At 43.2% G+C, this 24,767-nt stretch overlaps 1 protein-coding gene across 2 annotated transcripts in view; it reads left to right on the forward strand.

Annotated features, from left to right (window-relative positions):
* Positions 1–13,374, forward strand: part of SLC6A12 (solute carrier family 6 member 12) — a 39,742-nt gene extending 26,368 nt beyond the window's left edge. For both annotated transcript variants that reach the window (XM_026052125.1, XM_026052126.1), the window contains exons 11-15: positions 286–423; positions 1,680–1,782; positions 7,463–7,563; positions 8,681–8,851; positions 12,973–13,374. In XM_026052125.1, the coding sequence (XP_025907910.1) occupies positions 286–423; positions 1,680–1,782; positions 7,463–7,563; positions 8,681–8,851; positions 12,973–13,137 (678 nt within the window). In that variant the 3' untranslated portion in view covers positions 13,138–13,374. The remainder of the gene's footprint in view (positions 1–285; positions 424–1,679; positions 1,783–7,462; positions 7,564–8,680; positions 8,852–12,972) is intronic.
* The last annotated feature ends 11,393 nt before the right edge of the window (positions 13,375–24,767 follow it).

Below are 24,767 nucleotides of genomic sequence, written 5' to 3' on the forward strand. Positions count from 1 at the left end.
AAGTGACATAATTGATACTAAAGTTCGTTTAGGCCCCTCATATGGGTTGCAGCTGCCCTTTGATGGAAATCAGGCAGATGAAAGGAGAAAACAGCATGGGTAGAGTGTGTAGAGCTGTGCCCATCCTCTTATGCTGGTGTCTCCTTTCTCAGTCTTGTTTCTTGCTTGTAAAATGGGCCACATCATGAAAAAAGGGAACGAGTTGGCAAAAGAAAAAAAAAATCATTGAGAGAATGTGTTTTTGAGGAGTTTTCACTGGCTTTTCTAACATGATTTCTTCTGCAGTTTGTCTGTGTGGAAAGCATGGTGACAGCTATCATTGACATGTTTCCGGAAATATTTCGGAAGAAGGGGCGTCGAGAGCTGCTGATCCTGGTCATTGCAGTTATATGCTACCTTCTGGGCTTATTACTGATCACTGAGGTAAGGAACAAACAGCTGCGATGCATATGAGCACTAGAAACCCTGGAAGAAACAGTGTGCTTCTTTGAAGCCATTAATTATCCTTCATTTCTAATGTATTTGCTGGTTTACTGGTTACTCTCCGCAAGAGTCCAGGCTGAATGTGCCTAAACGTTGCCTGAGCTGGTAGAASGACGTCTCCAGGCACTTTCACACGAAGCAGTAGAGGGAGATAGCTTGGTAAAGCACGAGCTCTGCAGGACCAGAAGTAGCCAAGGTGCATCAATATGGTACTATGCACATGGAGCGAACCCAATGGTGGCCAAATACCTCCATCTGCATGATGTTGTGCTGTGTGTATCATGCATGTACCACGTGCCTTGGTTGGGGTCCTAGCGTCACCCTGCATTGACTCCACGAACTGAGTAGTGACAACTAAATCCTGCTAAACCTCTTAGCCACTTCTGAATAATACTCCCACAAGATCCTGACCAAGAATTTGTTTCAGTTTCCAGTGAGATGAAGAAAGCTTTGACTATGTGAAACTAAATTAAAGGTTTCCATGGCTTTTTTTATGGTGCTTCACATAGAGGCATCTATTCCCATCACTGTAGGACATCACATCAGTATGTGGTGGGATGAAGGGGTAAGTACTCTGTTATTCTGCCAGTGTTTGGAGTCCTTGAGTACCACTGGGAAGCATCTGCTTAAGGTATGTCTGAAGGGCTTTCCCTTAGAGAAAACACATGAAAATATGAAATGGGAATCAAATGAGATCTACCAGGAATCGACTGGAATTAAGCAGGGGTTGAACCAAATGTGAAAACAGCAAGAGAGCCACATGTTTCTGCAACTACAGAACTTGCACCCTTTGCGTATAAAAATGAATGCAGACTAAGATGAAGTATCTGAACATCCCGATTGTCATCCCATTTTTTTTCGGCTGCAAAGATCAGCATAGCCACATAGCATTTTGAAGTGGTTGTAGAAATTTGCTACATGACTTAAAAAAAAAAAAAAAATCCTGCTATTGTGGGCATAGAAAGCAGCCAATATCACCAGTGTCACAAAAGGGGTTTGTGAAAGGCTTTCCTGGCACCTGGTCTATTCTTTTGAGATGGAATAGCTCCTAGTGTGGTCAGTTCCAAGAGAAAGCTGTTCTCYTTCTCCCGTGTGCTTTTGGTACAGTCTTTCTGTTGCTATGCCCCTGCTTGTCTGAGTATTTTCTCCCATGGAATAGTGCTGCCATGACTCCATCTTTTCTAACTCTTCTACAGGGGGGAATGTACATCTTCCAGCTATTTGATTATTATGCTGCCAGCGGYACCTGCCTGCTTCTTCTGGCCATTTTTGAAGCTATCTGTGTTGGATGGGTGTATGGTAAGTGGGACACCATGATTTGTGTTGCTCTTTTTCAAGGGAAGCATTGTGGGGTGGAGGAGGTAGATGGAAAAGACCCATCATCTCCCTGAGGGTAAAGTAATTACCTTTCCTCTTGTTTGCCTTCCAGTGTGTTTGCTCATGATTTTTCTTCACTCTTCTACATTTAGAGCAGAAATGATTTTTTTTTCTTCACTGAAACTTACCCCTATTGCCTTACCTTTGATATAGAGAATAAGCTATGGAGAAATGACTGCTGCTTTTCAGTCTCTCTATCTCTTACAGTCTCGTTATTTTGCTCCCTCAGTTTGGTCCTGTCAGTTCATTCAACACAAAAAGCTGGGATGCAGGCTCTGCTATGTGTTACTTCCCATTAGCACAGGCTGTGAGAGAAGTTGTTAGAGAAACAGGTGGAGTTGATTTAGCTCTATGTGAAGACTGTAACTAAACTACTGGCCTGCTCAGGAGCAGGTTTCAAACTGACCTCTGTGAACTATCAGCAGAAAACCAAATGCTTACTACAGACTTTAGGAAGAAGAATATCCCGTGATATCCTGTGGGAGATCTCTGGTGTGCCTAGCAGTGGTGAGCAAACAGACTGCAGTTCATCTTACTGAAACATGTAGTGAGATTATTAGGTCCCAGGTCTCATCCTGAATTTTGAAGAGTAGCTACCCTCTCCTTGGCCTCATGAAGACACAGGAGTTCTCTATCGGAAAGGACTGTATAAAGCTCTAGTAGTTGCCAAGTTAGCTCAGTCTGTCAATCCACATAGTTCAGCCCTTGCTGGCTCCTAGCTGTGCCAGGCAGTTTATTTATTATAACCTAAAAAAACTYGCAAACAAGAACTCCATGTTGGGTCTCTTTCAAGGGTCAGCAATAGCCAACTGCCCAGGGAATGGGCAATGATACGCTTCCAACTGCTAGCAACTTGTGGCCTGGGGATTTCCAGAGTCATAAGAAAGATCTTTGTATTTATTTCTCTCCTGTGCATTTGTCAGGCTGACTCAGACAAACATTTACCATCCACAGAATCCTGAAGCAAGTTTCACAGCTCTTTTTTATAGGCAGTGTGAATAGTTACTCTTCTGTTTCTTATTTTGAACCCACTCCCTGCTAGTTTAATTTCATGTTGCCTATGTCTTGCATTAGAAGAGACAGTGAGCAATGAATCCCTGTATGTACTCTTTGCCACTTAAAGTTTTATAGAGGAGGGAATGGCTGTAGCACCGCTGTTGATGAAGGAAGTATCATGTTCTCCAAACACTTCATGTATATCAGGAACCAATCGCTAGCGTGGACAACCTTCCTTGAAATGAGAGCAGATGCAGTGCTTGGGAGTGACCTCCAGGGAATTCAACAGATGCATCTCTGCGAGAAAGATGCATCCAAGAGAGGTCCTGAAAGAGAAGCTCCACTGAGCGCTTGTGATACCAGATGCAGGCCATATTTAAACTAAGAGCCTCCTTCTGCACGGTCCCCATAGAATTTCCAGGGAGATGGAGATCTCCTTCCTGCTGTGACAGGGCTTCTTCATCACCACACTGATTACAGTTTAATGTGCACAACAGGCCCTGCCCTTGCTACGATTGCACGGGCCTCATTTCTCCCCCACTGACCAGCACAGATAAATAACGGCAGAGAATGAACAACAAGAGGGATAATGCCACTTCAGCAACCTGGGAGGCAGATGGAGCAAAGGAGGATGAGAAATGAGTCATTCATTACCTCAGCACTCCGTGTGCATTTGCCCCACTCTGCACAGTGGGGTTTTGCCCTCTTGACGTTCTGCTTTGCATTCACTGGCCTGATGCTGGTCTGAAACATAGTCAGCAGGCTAAGGAGGAGCATTTTAGTGGAAAAAAACATCCCTGGTGCCACTTAATGGGATTTCTTCAGCCTCAGAATTGGCAGGACTGAGCCTCTTGCTTACACTGTGAAGAATTACAGTGTTTTTGCAAACACAAATATGCGCTATGAGTTTCCCCTCTCCCAGCACATACGGCAACCACCCACTGCTTGGCAGCTTCCTTCTGCCTGTCAGGCAGCTGCTGCTTACAGAGATCTGAGGATTTCCTCACATACTGCTCTTCTCCTGCAAAAGGATCAKGCAGCATAAAACCCGCTGATCACGTTTGCCAGAGTGAAGCGCTGGGGGTTTCTTTGCTTTTCCCCTCTCCTCTGGCCCTTCTGCTTGGGCAGACTGAGCCCTCRCATAAGCACGTATGCTTCCTGACCACTAGGATCTGCAGCATGACGCCACCAAAATGTGCTGCAGGGAGGATGTTTTCCAGGCAGCCGCAGCACGCACGTTAGGATAAGCTGCTCCAGGAGAAAGGTAGTTTTCCCACCACTGCAGGAGGGCCGAGGCAGGAGCCATCAGCCCTGTATAGAAATCTGGAGAAAACTGAAGCCAGCGGATATTGGTGGGTCACCCCCAGGGTGAATCCATGTTGAGATGTTATAAATCTTYCTCTCATAGTCACGTGCAGAGCGGCTCCTAGGAGCTGCGGTCTCCATATCCAGCCGGATCCACCGGGCCCAGCTTGCACAAGCTGTATGTGCATGATGCTTTCTGGTGCAGCTACCACARGTGCTCTCACATTCTTACTTATGGGTCATAAGGGGCTCGCTCTGTGCACCTGGTACCCAAAGGGTGCGTGGTTGTTACAGTGCTGTGATCCTGCTGGCAGCATTTTGCACAGGTTTGGCACAGGTGTCGATGCTGCGCATTTGATACAGTGAGAGAGCAGAGAGAGGCTTAGCACTAAGGCAAAGAGCCAAGGTCATTACCCATCGAAATCCTGTGGATGAAATTCAATATAGATGAATGCAAATAAATGCAGCTTGGGAGTAATGATTTGAAAGGCAGAGAGTTTTAGGTTCCAAAATTACGGTTCGAACAGATTGTATTGAGAAGTATTTCTTGCAGTATATACTTGATCTGTGAAACTTCCTGTTGCTGGATAATGTTTGAGGAAAAAGAAAAAAAAAAAAAAAAAGGAAGAAGAAATATCTTGTTATCTTTCAGCCTGGATAATACTAGCAGTTGTTGTAAGCTGCCTAGAATGAGAAGGGTTCTGTGAGGACAAGACATAAGAACATAAGTATATCTTTAGCTGGGTGAGTACAAAATTTATTCCCGTGAGTTTATATTCCAAAATCCAATGATTTGCCAGAAAATGAGGTGACATCTTTGAGAGTGTATAGGCTTGATCAGCACAAGAGAGGTGATATTAATATTAATGGATAACAACTTTTGCATTTGGGGAAATTAGATGCAAACATCTAGGGTAAACATCTTTATTCATTCCAACAAACATCTTTTGGGGAAAATCTTTAGGGCATTCCCTGCGGTAGCTTTATCTAATCCTTCTAATGTGCTGGAAAGGAAGAGGGAATACATGAGTCTTCTGGCTTCTAATTTGCTCAAAAGGCCAATGCTGACTGATTGAACTGATGACATCTTAAGCTTGATTACTTTTTCATCTGCCTGTGAAATGTAGAACATGTAAAAACCTCCTGTTCATATACTCTTTGAGTCCATTCACGTCAGGTCCCATTGTGCTTCACTACATCATCTGCTGCCTACAACCCTGGCAATGGAACAGCAGGCCACGGTGGTTATACTGCAGCAAGCAGGGATAAGGACAGATGGAGGCTACTGCACACTATAACTAATAATATATGATTCAGTTTGTTTGGGTCTTTTTTTGGAGCAGGATGGATATCTGCTGTGTCCTCTTTTTTTGTCTGGTCTCTTTATATTTTTTTAACTGCTACATCTCTTCTACTAGGTCCTAAATCCAAAATTTGTGATGTTTGACTTCAACGGCATTGCATTGTGAATGATTTTATCCATCATCTATTTAAGATTACAGTGTCTTTCTCTGGAAATAGCAGTATCATTTATACCTCTCTGTCTTTTTTTTTTCCTCTAGTCTATGGAAGATTTTGGCTTTTTTGCAAAAAAATATATATGCAGCCAATATATTTGCAGAAATACTACCTGAGGCTTGATGGAATTTACAGCTTGGTTTAGGTTTATAGTTTTAGGGTTTTGTTCTCTGGTACAGGTTCTCTCACAAGATTGTATTTCCCTTGATATGTCACAGCTTGTACTTTCCTGGAGGCTACTTGTTCACTTACAGACTCAAGATGGAAACCATGAGGTGTTCAAGAAATCTGTCTTTCCAAACCATTATGTTAGATTCAGAGAAAAATACAAAAAAGTACACAAAATAAAGGCAAAGATGCCTTTATAGAATCCACACATTTAAAGCAAAGATAATATCTGGACTTAATTCTGAAATGCAAAGGAAGGAAAAAGAACCCACTAAACCCTCAACACTAGCAAGTGTGGCTAGTCTGGTGGGCATATATCTATGGCCCAGTTATCAGATGTTAAAGGTCTTATCAGATGATAAAGATCTCATTGCACTTTCAGATGGGAACTTGGCATGACCATGAGTTCAATGCCAGAGGAACACCCTCACAGGGGCAGAGGACTCTTTTGTCACCTAAGCACTCTGATAAAACTGCAATAGGAAAAACATGACATTATTTGATAGTAGAGGGACTTAACTGGTGATTCTTTCTCTAGACAGGTTTTTGCCTAATATTGTTATCCTGTTTTACCTGAGGCAGTCTGATCTTGTACCTCTGGGTAGCTGTAGTTGGGGTGAACWGGGTATACCACCTTACAAAGGATTCTTTTATTCTTCTTACATCTCTTTTTGGACAACCTTATTCTTTTATTTGTAGGCAACATGCTAAAGCTTGCTGAAAGGTCTGCTGAAGTCCATCAGCATTAGATTGTCTCCTCTGTATACCATTACACATATTTCCCATTTGTGTTTTGGGTTGGGAACTGTCAGTGCTTAGCACAAATAGGGTTTGGTCAGTGGCAGGACCTTTGATCATTTTCAGAGGTATTTCCCATCCAGATGCATTATGTGATTCAGGTTGATGAAGCATATGTGATATGTGATGTAGTGAGTGAAGCTAATGGAAGAGAAAGAGATCAGACTTTCACCAGACCATTCTCATTTGGGCAAGACAAAAGCAATGCTTGCAGACAGAAGATTTGGTTACCAGCAATGTTTGAATTGCCAGATTTTCTAAGCAGAAAATGAATCAGTCTTTGGAAAGCATGCTCTTGATAACAAGAAAAATGTCCAGTCCAGTGGGGATTCTTGACTTGAAATTCCCTGGTGTGCCAATCTTGTTACAGAATAAGAATTTACTTGATGTCCTCTCSTTTCTCTCTTCCTCTCTACATTTTGGACTCATGCATTCCCACACGCTCAGCCTATGAGAGCTTTCCCTTACTGACCTGTACCCAAGACATACCTGCTTGCTTGTGCCAGTGGTTAGTTCCAGCAGCTAGTGGTACAACAGCTGCATCAACCTTCTGCAAAAGATGGTGCTGTGTGAGGGATAGAATATTTCTCTTATATCAAGATTTTTGAAAAGTCAAACACCGTTATCTCAACTAGGCATTAAAACTGGTCATTTTAAATACCAGAAAAGACAATCTCCTGCTGTCCTAATATTAAGATGCCCACTCTTTTAAGAGAAGAAACATTAAGGATAATGAACTTTGGGATCTGATATGAGTAGCTGTTAAATACAACAAAGAAAATCTCACCAGCTTATCTCTGTCTCTTTTCTGGCCAAGGTGCAGACCGCTTCTATGACAACATTGAGGACATGATTGGCTACCGGCCGTGGCCCTTGGTTAAGATAAGCTGGACAGTGTTCACCCCATGCATGTGCCTGGTAAGTACCTGCAATTACAGCAGTGTGGCATATTTATACTGGATTTCTAGATTCACAGTAGAAAAGGTTAATTTGTTTTCAAAGTGCTGCTGTAATGTTATCGAATTACTGTGGAGAAGCATAAGTTGATCCGTAGTTGAAGCTGCAGTTTGTTTCCTTTGTAAAATCCTATCTTCTGTCCAGAAAATTAATTGAGCTTCTCAATTAATCTCTCATTCACTATGATGGCAAAGGAAAATATATCCTCAAAGTGTGAAGCGGTTTGGTTAAATTACTTCTGAATAGAAGACAAGTGAGAATTATCCTTTTCTGAAATACTTGCTTCAACCTGTTATTACTAATACTTGCTTCAACCTGTTTTTGTGCCCCCCTGTGACTCAGAAATATCTTTCTATAGCCATTTGATTTATATATTATTAAGCCTCCTTAAAAACTTTTCTGACAACTATATTTAAAGAAAATCCACTCTGCATCAGGTAAATTCTTTCTTATTTTGGATTTATGTTCAGTCTTGTTCCTATGATTTTTTCATGACCTCTAAGTCAAATTCTGCTCCTCTATCTGAGGTGGACAGTGGGTTTTTTTTTTTTACTTCAGTGGAAATGTAGATGGGATCTTTTATAGTTTATAGAAGATGCCTAGTCCTTTGTCCATGGGTTTCAGCAGCATCTGAATTCCTGGGGAATTTTCAAAGCTAGTGCTTGATCCACCCCAAATTGTCTGAGAGATCTGTGGTTAGAGGGCCCAAGAATGGGATATCTGTGCCCAGGTAGTACTTCTCACGAGCTTCTGAGAGCATCAGCACAAAATCCCAGCTTATCAATGTCTCAGCTGTTGCCTCAGAGTTGTTGGACCCTCAGAGTTACTGCCAATTTTGCTTAGTTTGATCCCAAAGGAAACCTGAAGGCTGTACATGCTGAGAAGCCTGGCCCTGGCTCTGGGTAACTCCTAGCGCAGTCAGTATGCACCAATGCTCTGCTGTAGCTAGCCAAGAACATGATAGCTCTTGCTAGACAATGCAGTCATTGCTACCTACATTGGGTTCCCAGCCTGCTCAGGGTGCCTGTCTCCTTTTGCCGCCTTTGCTCTGGCTGTGTCTGTGTTCTTTACTCCTCAGGCGGTCTTCCTGTTTTCCCTGATCAAGTACACGCCCTTGAAATACAATAACGTCTACGTGTACCCGCCCTGGGGCTATGTGTTGGGATGGATGATGGCACTCTCCTCCATGATCTGTGTTCCTCTCTACGCCATCATCATTCTCCTGAAAACCAAGGGACCCCTGAAGCAGGTACTGAGATCATGGTCAGCAGGCAAACCGATGGCGCAGTGCACCCATCTTCTTCCAGACAACTCATGGGAAGGGCTCCAGGAAAACACACATATTACATTTCTCTTTCAAGAAGGCAAGGCATGGGGATGACCCTGCCCCTGAATGCCCAGTAGCTCCTGATGGTAATCTGGGAGGGGTTGGAGAGTCTCAGCACAGCTTCCAGAAAGATTATCACCATCTTCTGTGGGATGTCAGACCACCTCATTTGGTGCAACATGTTGATATATGCAGAATATCTCTAATGCTCGCTCCACTGGATAGCAGGGTATCCCCTCAGTGTGTGCAAAGCCAGAGTGGCTGAGASCTCATGGATGCATTTATCTCATCCCAGTGTGGAGGAAGTCCCAGGCATCAAGAGCCTGAGCAGGCAATTTCTAGGCTCCAGTCAGCTGCAGCTCCCAAAAAGGCTGCTTGAGGTCACAGACTAATTGTCCTGATTTACTGTTTGTTTGGTCCCACTCGATACTCAAGACTTTTCTTCCTCATCCTCCTCTACTGACTGGTACCAAGGCAAACCACATGTAAAAACAGGTACTGTTTTGCCTTTACCTTTTGTATCTTATCCCTGCTCCCTTTTTAGTCCTGGGCAAGGACTGTATTACTTTCTCTCAATGAATTACACATGGCCATTAAGGAGAAAATGCTCATGTAGCTACAAAAGCCTACTCTGGGTCATGCTCATGCCTCCCTTTAACTGAAGAAAGGAATCTCGGCCTTTTCATATGCCTGGAAAGACCTTAGGAAATATTGTGCCTGAGAAAATGCAGTCGTGGAGAAGTAACCCATGGTCCATGGAGGAGGGCCAGTGCTATATGAGGCACAGTTCATTTTCAGCACAATTTCTCTCTATGTCTTTCCACCCAGGCACTGATTGCAGACTTGATTGTGACTTGGTGTGGGCTGGTAGGTGAGCAGGGATAAGGAATGTCTCTGTGTACATGGCAAAGGCATGCCAGTGACATGGGAGATGTGTGGAGAGGACGACCTGCTAAAGCAGCTGTGACTGGGCTGGATGTGGGATGTCCTCTTTGGTTCTGCCTCCTCAGGGAAGGTGAATCTGTGCCCACGAGGGCTTCTTTCTGGGTTCCTGTCTGCGAACTGTGACTTAACAAGGGGTGACAGGCTCTGTGAAAGAGCAGGCTAGTGTCCACTTCATGTTCAGAAGCAGTTAAGATGCAATGCATAGACAGAGGCGGAGGAGGGGGAAAAGCCTTCAGAGAAATACAGAGGMATGAGCACTGCAGGCAGGGACATGCAGGAGAATGGTCTTACAAAGAAAGAGGCTCCTTTGACCATTCAGCCTCCTGGCTACTGCTGAGATGAGATGAGGGGTTTGTGGGGAGCCCAGAGCCATGCACTCCAGGAGTGATGCAGCCACCTCTGCTGGGAGCACCTTGGARGGGCCAGAGCTCTGCCCCGGCCTCTGTCCCAGTGACTCCTGGCCTCCTTGGCTATCTGCTTGGACTTGCTTGTCACCCATGGGGATGTGGATGGGGGTGTACCCTAGTACCTGGATTAGTGTAATGCTGCCAGAGAGGACCCTACAGCCTGCTGTACCTTTTGAACCAACTCATTTCAACTCAAATCAAGTCAAGCGGGGTTTAAAAAGACCCTGGAAGAGTAGCACTGGTATATAAACATGCACAAAGCTGTGTTAGCCAAAAAGGGTCTCTAGTCAGGGGCATGCAGAGGTGTTGCCCATAGAATCCTTTTAGAAAAGGGCTTAGTGTAAGGCTAATGTAGTGGTACTCTGAAAAAAAAATCCCTTGGCAATTGAACACTGCTTTAAAGAAAGGCGCTCAAGCACTCCCACTTCCATTACTCTCGCATTTGGTAATGTAACCTCCTAATATGAGAAAGACCAAGTGACTTTTTTGCCAAGTTTCTGCAATATGACTTGCTCCAAGCTTAGGTCTTGAGTCTTGTCTCTTATAGCCTTCTCCTGCGCTCCAGGCCATTCAGTGTAATACATCTTCCCATTCCCACAGCCAGTTTGAAGAGCTTGACCATGCAACTGATAACATGGGACTCTCCACAACTCAGATGTTTCATATGTCTATATGAGGACTCAGAGCTGTCATTGAAATGATGGTCTAAATGTCCCACCTGTTAAATTGGCAATATTTTTTCACCTGTAGCAAACCCCTTTGAGTCCTTGGACTGAAACACTGCTATGAATGCTTATTTTATGGCACATTCAAGGGACTGATTTACCAATTTCAGATTGAGGGTTTTTCCATTTTCCCTGCCTTAGGTGATATTAGATATAATTTCCAGGGACTTTACATTTATTCTCTATTATTATGAAGAAACTTTCAAGGACATGGTTTAGGAAAGCAGCTTACACTGATACAGGGGAGAATAAAAGCAGATAGTGCAATATATTTTGGAATATTTTCTCCAGTTTTGATTTTTTTTCCCAATTCTACCTGTTCCTTTTATTCCAGTCATGCCCCACAAATAATGTAATAATGTAATAACTTATTTTGCTGACACAAATGCTTTGAGGTACAGTCCATTTCAATTGAATATCGCAAACCATTCACCAAAAGCAAATTTGTAATTGGTAATTATAATCAGTCACTGCAACAAACCRATTCCTCTTGTTACACTTGGCTGACCAAGAAACACAGATGTTGTTTCTTAATGTGTCTGATTAAGACAACTTGAGTTCCAAACACTGAAAATGTGCAGGGAACTGCTCACATAGAAGCTTTAGGCCATGGCTGATATCAGAAATTATAGGGCAAATACTTTTGAATAAATTAGAGGAATCCTGAATTCTAGTAGGTGTTTCACCATGAGTGGGAGTATTTGAAATTAATCAGATGAGTCATGGATGAATTGCCTGCTCCAGCTTGTGATATGCTCTGTAATGAGCAATGTACATTGGCCTAAACAGTCTGTGAAGGGAAAYGTTAGTAACTATGGAAGTTGTATTCATCAGGGAAATGATATGCTGCTGCACGAAGCTGGACACAGCAGGTTAACAGGTTGCAACAAGGCTCTCAGGGTCTCAGGAAGGTTTGTGGTACCAAAACAAAATGAGAAAGATCAAAGATCAGAAAGTCACAGGTGCTATCTTTGCAGGCTGAGAAAGGTAATGTAGCACATTTCACCCAAACAACTCCACGTTTCCAAGTTCTTTCTTTTTTTTTTTTTAATGATAAACTGCCCCAAAAGCCAGTAAATTGGGACAGCATTGCAGCATTGAGGATATCTGCAGGGCACCCGCCCCTGCCTCAACAGCTGCCTAGTAGAGGACAAGGACAACCCTGCATACCTTGACCAATGTAGCTGTGCCCAGGAGGCACAGTGCCAGYTGGTGTGGGGCCAGACAGGTAGGTAGAGCACCAGAGTAATGTCTGTGAGCCTTGTTCTTCCTGGGGAGAAATGGTGATGGGATGAGTGCTGTGCTGGTCCCTTGCCTTCAAGTCCTGCCTGCCTGCCATGGTTCATGGGGCTGCGAGAGGGGAGTGGAGCTGGTGCCGTGGGGCAGGAGCTCCTCAACGCTGGGAAGGTGATGCTGCACCAGGGGAGGACTGCTGGGGTGGGTATCACCATACCATCTACCTCATGGGAGCTGAAGTGAAAGAGGCAGTCCTTTAAGATCTTGGCTTTTCTGTTGCTTCCACACAGAAGTGTGCTCCACTAAAGTCAATGGGAAGTACTGCTGCTTGGCATAAGAAAACAAATAGAGGTTTACACAGTTTTTGCCATGACCACAAAAAAAAAAATGTCTATGGTGAAAGCAGGAGACTAGAGGCCATGCTAGCTAAACCACTGGCACCCTTCCTCCCAGAAATATGTCTGTGAGGAGCCCTCGGCCCTTTTACATCATCATGCCGTGGTGTGGCTTTGAGCCCAGAGGTGGAACAATTATCACTGAGACCCCTTCAAGATAGGAAAATGAGCCTGCTCTCTTGTACAGCTATACAGTGGGAAAGGAGCAGGAATTTGGTAGCATTAGCCCTCCAGATGCCTTTGCCCTCAGCTATTGTTGTGGATTGCTATTGGGTGTTACTTTGCTTATCAGCTTAATTAATAGAGATTTCTTCTGTCTGCCTGCCTCTCTGCAGCGGCTAAAGCAGCTTGTTTGCCCGGCGGAGGACCTGCCCCAACCAAAGAAGCAGCATGTGGCTGGAGTGTTGGAGCCCTGGGACGGCTCTCAACCAGAGCACAAAAGACTGTCCCCTCCTGCCAAGGAACTGCTCGGCTTCGTAGAGAGAGAAACCCACTTGTAAAGCACTGGGGATGTCTCCTTCATATTCTGGATTGATCCCTTCTCTCCTTTCTGAAGCAGTTTCATTTCTCTCTTGGGCTCTTCCCTTCTCTCCTTCACATCTGAGACAGAAGTATYCAGGACACCCTTTCCTTCTGGCTGGCTGGTGATGTGGACTGGGCCAGGATTTCTTTTGGCACTTGGGAATGGATCTCCCTGTCAAGTACCTGGACAGAGAGCAAAATGATTTTTTCAGAGGTGTCCTCCAGTGCTGACACCAGGGAAAAAAAAAAAGAAAAGCCAAAAAGCCTTGTATCAACCAAAAAGAAAAAGAGATGTGGTCATGCTGGGGGAGAGGAAAGGAAACCGTAGTGGTAAGAGAGAGCAGATAAATAAAGGTGTGCAGGAGAAAAGTCAGAGATGCAGTGGCACAAAACCATGGAGCATTAGCACAGGAAATAAGTGAGTTAGTTCAGAAGTACATAAGAAGCTGGAGGATGACAAAGGAAAGTGCACTGCTAGGTCACCTGTGTAGAAGGGAGAGGGAGCCAGCAACATATCATAAGCAATGATAAAAGGAGACTGCAGCATTAGTAGTTACAGCTTTGGTTGTCAGTAAAAAGGAAGAGAGTGACAGGGTGCTTAATGTAATCATAGTTATTGATGAAGGATCTCAAGGTAGCCTCAGAATGGAAAAKGATGAGGAATAGCTGTCTAGGTGACTTGCTTAATTCAAATCTATATGGTCCAGTGAAAAGGCATTCAAGAATGAAATAGCTGAACCTTTGACTGTTCTTTCAGAAAAATCATGGAGTGCAGGGAATGTCCCAGACCAGTCGGTTAAAAATGAACTGCGGCACAGAAGGGAGAAATGAAACCCCAGGGACTGCACACTCACAAATTTAACTGCACTGCGGGGGCATTTTATAGAGGAATTAATAAAGGAGTTCATGGGCCTGATTCCTACCTTAGAGTAGCTTTAAGTCAAGGGTGAGAGAAGGGTTTTTCTCCCTCGGCTGTGCTGTAGTGGATGGCTCAAGGGATAAGGAAGACAGATAATTGGGCACAATGATCATAAACTCATGAAAGGTAAAGGGATAATAAATAGGTAAAACGGGTTCATTGGAAACAGATGGTGTCAAATTAAAGGTCTCTAGCTGCTAGGGTAGTCACGACTGTGACGCAATGCCTGGGAGGTCTTTCACTTGAATAGAGCATTTGATACAGTTTTACACAACATCGTCCTGCAGAGACTGGGACTTTACACAGTGCTGCTGTAAAATGCAGTGCCAAAGCCTACTTGAGCACATATTGGAATTGCATGGTTAAAATCACAGGAAAAGATGATGATAGGATTTCTTCAGGAGCTTTAATGTGGTCTGTGGAACACATGCCACTGGAAGGCTATGTTGCAGAAATGGCCTATGAAAACATGCAGGGGAATTGCCATTAAAAAGAATCACAGATGCCATAGGCTCCTGTCCCACTTCTCCTCCACCTTGTTCCTTGTTCCAAGTAATTACTTGTCTCTGTGCTACGCGTAGATAAACCACCAGCACTGAATGTAAGCGGGAAATTCAGGCCTCATCTGTGCGATGCAGTACCTTTCCAATTGCTATGGGAACCTTATCTTTTGCAATTTTCTGTGCATTTAACTGGTGAATTAGCATAGGGCAATTTTTCCCTTTTAATTTCCTTTCCTTAAAAATTAAAATTAAAAATTGCTGGTGAAATGAGCACTAAAAGGCAAGTATTCATACCTCTCTGGGATATTGTAAATYGATTGGAGATGATTTACAATGAACACAGAGATAGCTGGCAAACCTCATTCTTGGTTCCCTTCAAAGGACTGCAGCATCACATAAGACACTATTTATTTTATTTTTTTAAAGCACTAAATGTCATTTTTCAGCAAAAGTTGAGAGAAGAGCTCAAAATCTTTGTGCTTGCAGTCAGGCCTCATGGTAAGTATTTTGTTTGTTTCCCCTCTCCCTCCAGTGGCCTTAGCCCATCAGATGTTGCTCATGATTTGGTGACTCCTCATACAGCTAGAAGAAAAGCCAGCAGCTGCCACAGCCAGGGCCAGGCAGGATATTGTTTTTGAGAAGGAAAAAKTCTTCTATTCTTCAAGCAATAGAAAGAGAAGTTCTATTCTATAGTGTATATTCTATATAGTTTATATTCTATAGTTTATATTCTATAAAGAGAAGAAGAAGTGGGATTAAGACTTGCCGTCCAGTATCATAGATAAAAGTAAACAATTTCAAACTTGAAGTGGTGCTATTGAAAGTTACTGCTATATGAACTGGTTCCTCTTTTGCTCATGTATAACCTGATAGTAGTGTCCTACCCAGTTAGAAGGGGCACTGTTGTCCYCATTGAAAGCAATTACAAATTTCCCAGGATCTAGAAATTTATCCAGTCACTTTGGTTARTATCGATAGAATTATGGGCTATTTAAGAAGATCTTTGAAAAGATGGGAAAAAAAAMCCCAGCTTGTAGGCATAGTTTAAACTTGCACAGACATCTCCATAGGCATTGCTGGAGACCTCTGAATCTATCTGAAGGAAAAGTGCTCCCTTTCTACACACCACCAGCTTGCAAACACAGTTAAAATGGGTAGTATTGAGAGAAGAGAGATTTTTTTCTCTCTAATTATTGATGCTAGCCAAAAAGTAATGCATTTAAAGCTGAAGTAGAAGTATYGAGGTAGCTGTTCTCTGCTGTTCCTAGTAGTGAGACAAAAGTTTCTGTCTACAGTAGAAAGTACACACATCCTTCAAGCACCTAATTATCAGGGAGATGCTTTTGTTTTTGCTTTGTTGTTGTTGTTGTTTTTGTTATTGTTTTATTTTTTAACTAAAAGATCCTGTCCCCCTCTGGCCAGAAAGGAAAACAGCAAAACCTTTTGTTAAGAAATAAAAGAATCCAAAAAGTCTTGAATGTTCTTTACCCTTGCCCTTCCCTCATTTTGTTTGTTTCTTTCCATACCATTTTAACTTCTCCCTTCCTCACAGCTCTCCCTTCCTCCTTTTACAGTGGTAAATGGAAAAATGAGGAGAAGAAACTAACAGCTGCAAAATTTTACTGAAAAAAACCAACAACTTTGAAGAAAGAAATACTAAACCRATGACAAACAAGCCAAACTAGAGGCTGGTTTGTTATTTGTTGGTCCTTATTAGCAGCACTAGTGTTTTAGCAGAGCCTGGACCAGAGGAGGAGTTGGGGATTCTCAGGTCTGGATGGGCATGCTCTACTCAGCATGCTCTTGTCYTCTGCTGCTGCTGAAGCTTTGCCTTGACTGAGGGGGGCAAGAGTCCCCATTCTGACTGCCCAAGTCCCACTGAGGACCCCTAGACAAGGGGTCCTGCCTGGAAGGAGGATTCCTGCTCCAAGAGCAGGAAGACGGTGTTTGATTCACACAGATAACTGTGTGTATAGTTTGTGTTGTCTAAAGGGACTCTGTGATGACCTGCCTGCTGGGCATCAAGTCAGAACTGGACAGCTGGGCTTGTAAGATACCTCAGTAGGTTGCTTGTGGGAAAGAGGGACGACCTGGTGGTTGCACTCCACATTAATACCAAGAGTGGAGGGAAAGGTTAGAGGGGAGTTCTGGAGGCTAAATGCAGACAGCTAGACAGGAATATGGAAATTAGGGTTTGAGAGCTGAGAAACTAGAGAGATGTGCATACACCATCTTTCAGTTCCCTCCATGGGCTGCAGAAAGGGGATGAAGTATCAAGGATCTTATTACAGAATCTCTTGCTGGGGTAGAGGAAACAGAAGAAACTTGTGACAATTCTTTCTTTTTCTTTGGTTTTCTTTGTGATTTTTTTTTTAAAACTTGAAACAGGTTGACCCACTGAATGTTCTTGGAACATGATTCTGGATCTGTTTTGAATCTCTGACCTATGACCTATCTCTGCAATGGAGGACATATATTTTCAGAGCTGTCTATTCTGGTTTGTCAAGCCTGGGCTTGCAAAGTCACATAGGAAGGACAGGGATTCCCAGGAGGAATTGTTTTCAATGGCTATGGAAAGACAACCATGGGCAACTTGGTCCTGTCTTGTTTTCTTTCTTTCTTTCTTTTTTTTTTTTTTTTTGGTGATGTGTTGAGACAATGCTGTGAAATGCAGTCTCCCTCTCTTTTATTTTATTTATTTATTTATTTTTAATTTCTACGGGCTGTGTAATATTATCCAGCTCACTCTGGTCTATAGCTAGGGCTGGGAACTTCATCTCGTTAGTAGGTTAGAATGGTTCTGAATCAGAGGAGTGATCACTCTTGTTCTTTCTCTTCCAGTGGCCACTAGATTTTTCCAAAATACACTTTATTAAGTGTGAGGTTTGTGTTGTGCTGTGTAATAGATAATGGTCTCTTGGAAAGGGCTGACTGCTGAGGCAATCTGGTGGCCTTTGCAAGCTCGTATTTCATCAGTAGTTCTTTTTCTCACAGGAAAATAAACTCACCCTCATCCTTCAAAAACAAAAAAAGTAATAAAAACCCCACAATTTCTCACTTTCCTACATCCTGAAGAGCAACCAGCACCATGTTTCCCTAAGTGAGCATCACACTGCTGTGCACAGATTCCTCTATAGTTTGAATGGGGACTAGCTAATTACTAGCTAATTACACTGASGACACTTGTTTTTCTTGGCAAGTTTCCCAGAGAGCTGGAGTGCTGTGAGCTGGGACACTGCAAGCAACTCCTCACATGTGAGCCCCCAAAGCTGCTGGACACACTTGTGGTGCATTTGCACTGGACACAAACGTCCAAAAACGCTGGACACAAATCCCACTCAGTGGCAGTGTAAAGTGCCTTAAATTGAGAACTGCAGGTTAAACTCTCTGGTGTGAGTTCAGGACTGCAGTAGGCACTGTCAACTGGAAGTGGCCCAGTGATGGAATTTACTACCATACCTTAAGGGAAAAGTGTCCAGGCATTTCTATTTTCTAGGGTATGAGATCTCCTTCACAGGGTCCAAGGGAACCACAGCTCTCATTGCCAGAGTACATTGGTCACAAAATAGGGARCAAGCATGGTGCCCTCCCTTCCTAGCCCTTTGTGCAATCCTGAACCACTAATTGTATCTAAGCAATGAGTACCAGGCACAGGTATATGTCCYATTGCCAGCACTGGGCTTCCCAGTTCCTGGCTCTATTGTAGAGCTCAGTTTTAAACCTGATACTTAACTAAAGAGTATACTACTGGCTAAGTAAAACTGGAGCTCATGGACAGTATTAGTAGTCTCATCTCATAAGCCTTCCCTTCCAGGAGCCTAAGAATGGGAGTGTGTTTCTGTCTTTGGAGAGCTGTACAGGTCAGACCTACTTAATTTCCTTTCAGAGCCTGTGAACAGAAGATATTCAGGCCTTTAAGAGCATGTTGATTTTTGATTTTGTATTGTCAAGAAAGAAATGGCTGATTAAATTAATTTGTTTGTTTCTTTGTTCCATTTTTTTGATGAGCTACCAGTCTTCTCAATGGCTAGAAAAAAAAAAAAAAGAGCTTTTTAAAGTTATTTGATGTCTACATTTTCTAAAGTTTTACATAATTTTCTGTATGAAATCCTGTCCTCTTCTGTAGTGCAAYACAGGGGTGTCATTTCCCTTGTGTTTGGGGTGGGAGAGCTCAGGACCACTTTCCAGCTTCCCTGGCCTCCAGGCAGTTAGAGCTGTGCTTTACTAATAATGAGAGCGAMTACTCCAAACCCCTCCATTCTCCCATTCACCTACCAAGTCACCCAAACTCTTTTAAATTCAGGACCCAAGTGTAAGCTAGCTTGCCATGGTATGTACCCGTAGATCCCAACTATAAACAGAGTTAGTTCATAATCTTGGTAAACCTTTCTGAAATGTCTTCCTWCCCTGGAAGAAATGGACAGGCATCTTATTTTCCCTGGGCTGGGGCATCAGCAGCTCCTTTGCGTTGTTCTGGCCCAAGTCCCACCAAGGCTGACGTAGAGCCCATTGAGCGATGGCAAAGCAATTTCCAACTGTTCAATTCTATTGATGGAAACATGTCTTCCCTGGGGGATGAAATCTGATTACTGAAAACAAGAGCTCATTTTGTGCCTATGCATCACATGAGCACATAGGAGCAAGGCTCCAGGCTGGAGACGTTTTCTCTCACCCATGTCCCATTGGGCCTCTTCCTCTTCCATTGGTGCACATGCAGCCATACCCATGCACAGAGGCRCATGGTCAGTCTCTTTCTAGGTACTCCACTGATATAAATTAAATTCTGACCACATGGGGCTTTGCAGAGGGTTCAAGTCTTTGCTTTGGTTTGGGATACTTCTGACCTTTTCTTCCTTGCTCATTCACTCACAATTTGCTCAAAGAACACATCCTGGAAGGTCCCACCCTGTAGTCCTGAAACAAGAATTTCCCCTTTCCTTCATCCTTCTTTTCAAGTGCTGTTTTTTGCTGGATGACTAACTAATTTGTAACTGTTAGCATGGGAGCGTAGCAGTGATGATCTACAGGCTCCCATGATGCCCACATTCATCCTCCACTCCTTGACATGGTTCAAGGCCACATGAAGGAAGGAAGCCACAGGCTTCTTCTCCCTGTGGGAAGGTGTTGGCATACGGTTATACTGGGAAATGACTTAAGCTATACCACTATAACTGAACTTCAGCTGATTTAAAGCTCTACTGTCATGCTTTCAATAGCATAATCCTCTTAGTAAAGAGGGAAAAATGTCATATTCTTTCCTGGCAGAGTTTTGCTAATGATGCAGTTAGACCGAAGGGCACATTTACATTTGAAGTCTGGATGGTTTACTTAGAATGTGATTTCTTATAGCTTCCAAAGTATGTGTGGACACTTCTATTTATGTTCCTTTTACACTCATTTCAATTTATATTACRTCTATCATGATCAAGCTTAAGCTATGTTGAACACAGTGTTGCTTTTCACACTGCTTTTGGATGGATTAGAAGAAAAACAGCTTAATCATCAGTCCCTTGTGGAAGCAATTTCACTGATAGAAAGATTTTCTAGTTTTTAAACTATACTTAGTGACATAACCTGTAACCACAAGTGTACTTTTATCAATGATTGTGGCCACCTATTACTTTAAGTGGACTTGATMCTGCAACAAACACGCTTACAAAGTGGATTGTTCTGATTTACTCTAAACTAGTTTTTATATAGGTGGACAACATGGATTGCTTAGGTGAGGACGAGACAGCCCTAAGAGAGCTCTCTGCACTTTCTATCAGTGGGTTCTATCAGCACCTCTTAGAAGACCTTTCACCCTGCAAAAGCCTGAGGCTGCTGTCTGTGATACCTCTCGCTTCTGGTTCCTCCCTTCTTAGCTATCACCATGATCAAACTAATAGGCTGGGTGACCCATGTGCAGATTATCCTTGTATGTCACTGCCAGCTTTACTGCAGTTGGGGAAGAAACTTTATGATGGACTCTTCTTGGTAGTGTCCACTGACAGAACAAGGGGCAATGGGTATAAATTAAAATATAGGAAGTTCCATTTCTATATGAGGAAGAAATTACTGTGAGGATGGAACAGGCTGCCCAGAGAGGTTGTGGAGTGTCCTTTTTTGGAGATATTCCAAATATTCGAAATATCCCAAATTCCAAACATTTCAGGCTGTGATCCTGTGCCCCGTGCTCTAGGTGACCCTGTTGGAGCAGGGGGGTTGGACTAGATGATTTCTAGAGTGTCCTTCCAACCTCAACCATTCTGTGATTCTGTGTGATTCTGTATAGCAGTCTGAGATTTCAAAACAAAAGCCATAGGCATGCTACTCTGGGCAAAGCAGTATGTTTTTCTCCTCTCAGAAACCCATTTATTTCCCATTTATTTCTAATGAATGCAAAAGTTGATCACATATCTATAATTGCCCCTTTGAAACAAACCAGAGGTGAAGGCTCTTCATTTCAGAAAGGAGAGGAAAAATGCTACTGTGATCTCATTTGAATAAATACATTTTCATTTAGTAGACTTTTTTTTTTCCCTAGTCCCTTATATCCCCCATTTTCCTATATTGTATCTCAAGACTTGTCAGATTAATCTTTATTTTGTGCTGTAATGTTTGGTCCTTCCAGTGTGAATTGTATAAGGTCCTACTTGCTAACCAAGAGCATGCTGATAACAAAAAGCAGAGACAACTTTTCTCTTAAGCTTAACATGAGTTAAGCTGATGTATGCAGGAGAAACAGAAAAAAAAAAGAAAAAAAGGGTGAGCTTCTTAAATGTTTTTTCAACTGATAAAGCCMTACTTGCCATATCTCCAGTGACATTATCTTATTCATTTTCCAGGTCTCTAGGGTATTCCATGCRAAAAGTTGAATAGGCAAGTCCTAAATAAAAGTATTCCAACCAGATTTRTTTTTCCTTTGCAGGTCACCTTTAATCTCTATCAGGTAGAGATTTCTTTTCTTGTTTTTATTTTCAGTTTTGTTCTTGCTATATTTCTTTGTGTTTTTAACTCCTCCATCATGTTCTGCTTTGTTTTTGTTACTGGAAGTGAACTGATTTTAAAACACCCAGTCTTTGAAACAAGTAAAGCCCAAATGAAATTGTTCCCAAGGGCTCCTAGCAGCTGCAGGGGCAAGTGGCATAAATGTAGTTTTAAAAGCAATGGGTGAAAGCAACTGTAAATAAATGTGCTGGTGGTGAAACTTACTGGACAGATTTTCAGGAGAAGGATTTTGAAATTCAGTGCCCTGGGAGTGGGGCTGATTGTCCATGAAGAATTACAAATGTGTGTGGTGAGAGCTCTCTGTATGCCAGATTGGTGGCAGCTTGACTGGGATGGATTTGAGAGAGTGGCCATTGTCAAGATTGGAAGGAGTCTTGGCTTTGGCATCTTTCACAGAGAGAAGGGGACTGGGAGATGGTTATCTTGCTGAACATTAGCAGCCTGACTGCTACTGACATAGCAACCATAGAGCAAAGTCCTCCAAGAGAGTTAAAACATGCCTTATAGTTTGACAATTCTGTACATGACTTTTGGTCGAAGTTAGGGGATTTAGCACAACAAAGATCATGCTTTACCTACCCTSGTCTTACAGGTTTTCTCTGAATTTACCCTACTGATCACTGCTTGAGTGAAGGTGTCTTGGGCAGCTTGACTTTGCTTCTCAGACCAGGMTAAAACCTGGGACCAGCTGATGAGGGAACATGAAGGTAAGTGAGCTTGCCCCACAGTGCACGTTGTCAGGATTGCTATAGTTGCCTAGGGGAAGGACATGTTTTAGAGAGGCCTRAAGAAATCAATGCCTGCTAGACCTACAGTGCCAGCTTATCTTCCCTTTGGAGCTGGTGGCAATCTCAGTCATAGCCATGCAGCCTAAGAGATGGCAGCAGCTCTTTTCAGCGAGTGCAGCCCTCTTAYTCTTTGCAAATTATCCTCAAGTGATTATACCTCTGCTTATTTTACAATGATTGTGCTAATGATTTTTGCAAATGAATTTTAAACCAAGAGATGGCTAGCCTGATTATCTGGCTGCTTTTACTGCTGTCATCACATCCAATATCTGTTATTCAGAAAACACTCTTTGCACTTGTGTTTACTCACCCAGATTATATGATGGGGTTGGGCTCTTTTGCTGGAGACTTCCCAAGTCACCAAAAGCTTTGGAGGTGGCAGCATAAATGCTTCAAATGCAAATCYGCAAACCAATGTGTATTTGTCTGTGTATCTGCCAAGCTCCCATTTTCTGTGAACACTCTAGTGAATCAAAATTCAGTCTCATGAATGTTTATGGACAACAACCAACAGAACAGTTCCAAATCTAAACCTTTCAAATTCTGCTTCTCTTCTAAGGCACATTCCCAAATACATTTGGGTTTACTGGTCCATGTCTAGTTCTAGCCAACAATGAAACATCCTTATCCTCTCTTATTTTTTTGATTCTTTTCTTGGTTCCCGCTTTTGGAGAAGAGAGGGGTTGCTTGTGTCAGAGTGATGCTGAGAGAAATTCTTTCTTCGCTGTGCCTTAAATACCCACTGTATAGCTGTGTTTCTCCCTCATACAACTAATGTCTTACAAAAAATATCTGTAGCTTTCCAATTCATGTTTACACTCCTTCAGTGGAAATTGCTGCCTTGAGGCCTGTTCTCTGTATAGATCAGTAATGTATCAGATGAGGAAAAACTGATTTCACAGAATCACAGAATGGTTAAGGTTGGAAGGGACCTCTAGAGATCATCTAGTCCAACCTCCCTGCTCCATCAGGGACACCCAGAGCACGGGGCACAGGGCAGCATCCAGGCGGGTTTGGAAGATCTCCAGAGAAAAAGGCTCCACAATCTGCCTGGGCAGCCTGTGCCAGGGCTCTGTCACCCTCACAGTGAAGAAGCTCTTCCTCACATGCAGATGTAACTTCCTGTGTTTCAACTTGTGATGATTGTGCCTAGGCCACCACCAAGAAGAATTTGGCCCCATCCTCCCTACATTCTTCCCTCAGGTACTTATACATATCGATCAGATACCCTCTCAGCCTTCTCTTCTCTAGGCTAAACAGGCCCAGCTCACTTAGTCTCTCCTCATACGAGAGATGTTCCAGTCCCTTGATCATCTTTGTTGCCCTTAGCTGGACCCTCTCTAGAAGCTCCACATCCCTCTTGCGCTGGGGAACCCAGAACTGCCCCAATACTCCAGGTGCGGCCTCCCCAAAGCTGAGCAGAGGGGCAGGATCCCTTCTCTTGACCTGCTGGCCACACTCCTCCTGACGCAGGCTAGGCTCCCATCGGCCTTCTTGGCCATGAGGACACATTACTGGCTCATAGTTAATTGTCAACTCCCAAATCCCTCTCCACGGATCAGRTCAGCCTCTAATCTGTACTAGTGTCTGGGGTTTTTCCTTCCCAGGTACAGGACCATGCACTTGCCCTTGTTAAACCTGATTTTTTTTTTCCAAAGGAAAAAAAAAAAAAAAAGAACCAAATTTTTCCAAAGAAAAGGTTTTTCCAAAGAAAGACCAAATGACTTTGCCTACTAAGCCTGGGTGTTTTCATTTGAACTACTGCAAGTAGTCATGGTCCTAAAGACTGGTTTCTGGCTAACCCAGAATGAGAAAGACTGACACATCCCAGCAGCTGCACTTGGTTCATGTACACATGAGCACATCTGCACCAATGAGGCCTGAACGACTAAGAGCTGTACCTGGCATCTCTTCACCAGCTCTGCAAGCAAACTGCTGCAGTCTCTTACCTATTTGTTTTTTTTTAAGTTGGTGTTACATCAGTGGTGGTACTTGAAGAGAAACCTCAAGACCAACAGGGACACTGATGAACAAGAACCAGGTGTGGAGTGGTCATGAAGCTRTAAGTTGTGAAACATCCATAGCTGGATTTTCGTTCCTTTTGACAAATGGAAGCCAGATGCTTTGCTATATCTCCCTACCAAAACTAACATTTGCAAATAGCTATTCTAATTTAGTTCGGCCAGATGAAATAAATCTGACCCGGTAACACTGTGCTAAATTCAAGGCAGCCTWTTCCAGCCTGGGGCCTACATGGCTGCTGCTAAGCAAGCCTGCCAGCACAGAGAAAGCTAAGCCTCTTAAACAGTCTAGCACATTTCAGTGCCGTGCCCTTGTGTACCCCAGGAAATGAGACAACCACACCACTGCGAGCCTTGCTTTCCTCAAGATTTGTCTAGAAGCTCTTT

This window comes from Nothoprocta perdicaria, unplaced genomic scaffold (genome assembly GCF_003342845.1).
Source record: "Nothoprocta perdicaria isolate Ctin4 unplaced genomic scaffold, notPer1 scaffold_84, whole genome shotgun sequence".
Classification (NCBI taxonomy): domain Eukaryota; kingdom Metazoa; phylum Chordata; class Aves; order Tinamiformes; family Tinamidae; genus Nothoprocta; species Nothoprocta perdicaria.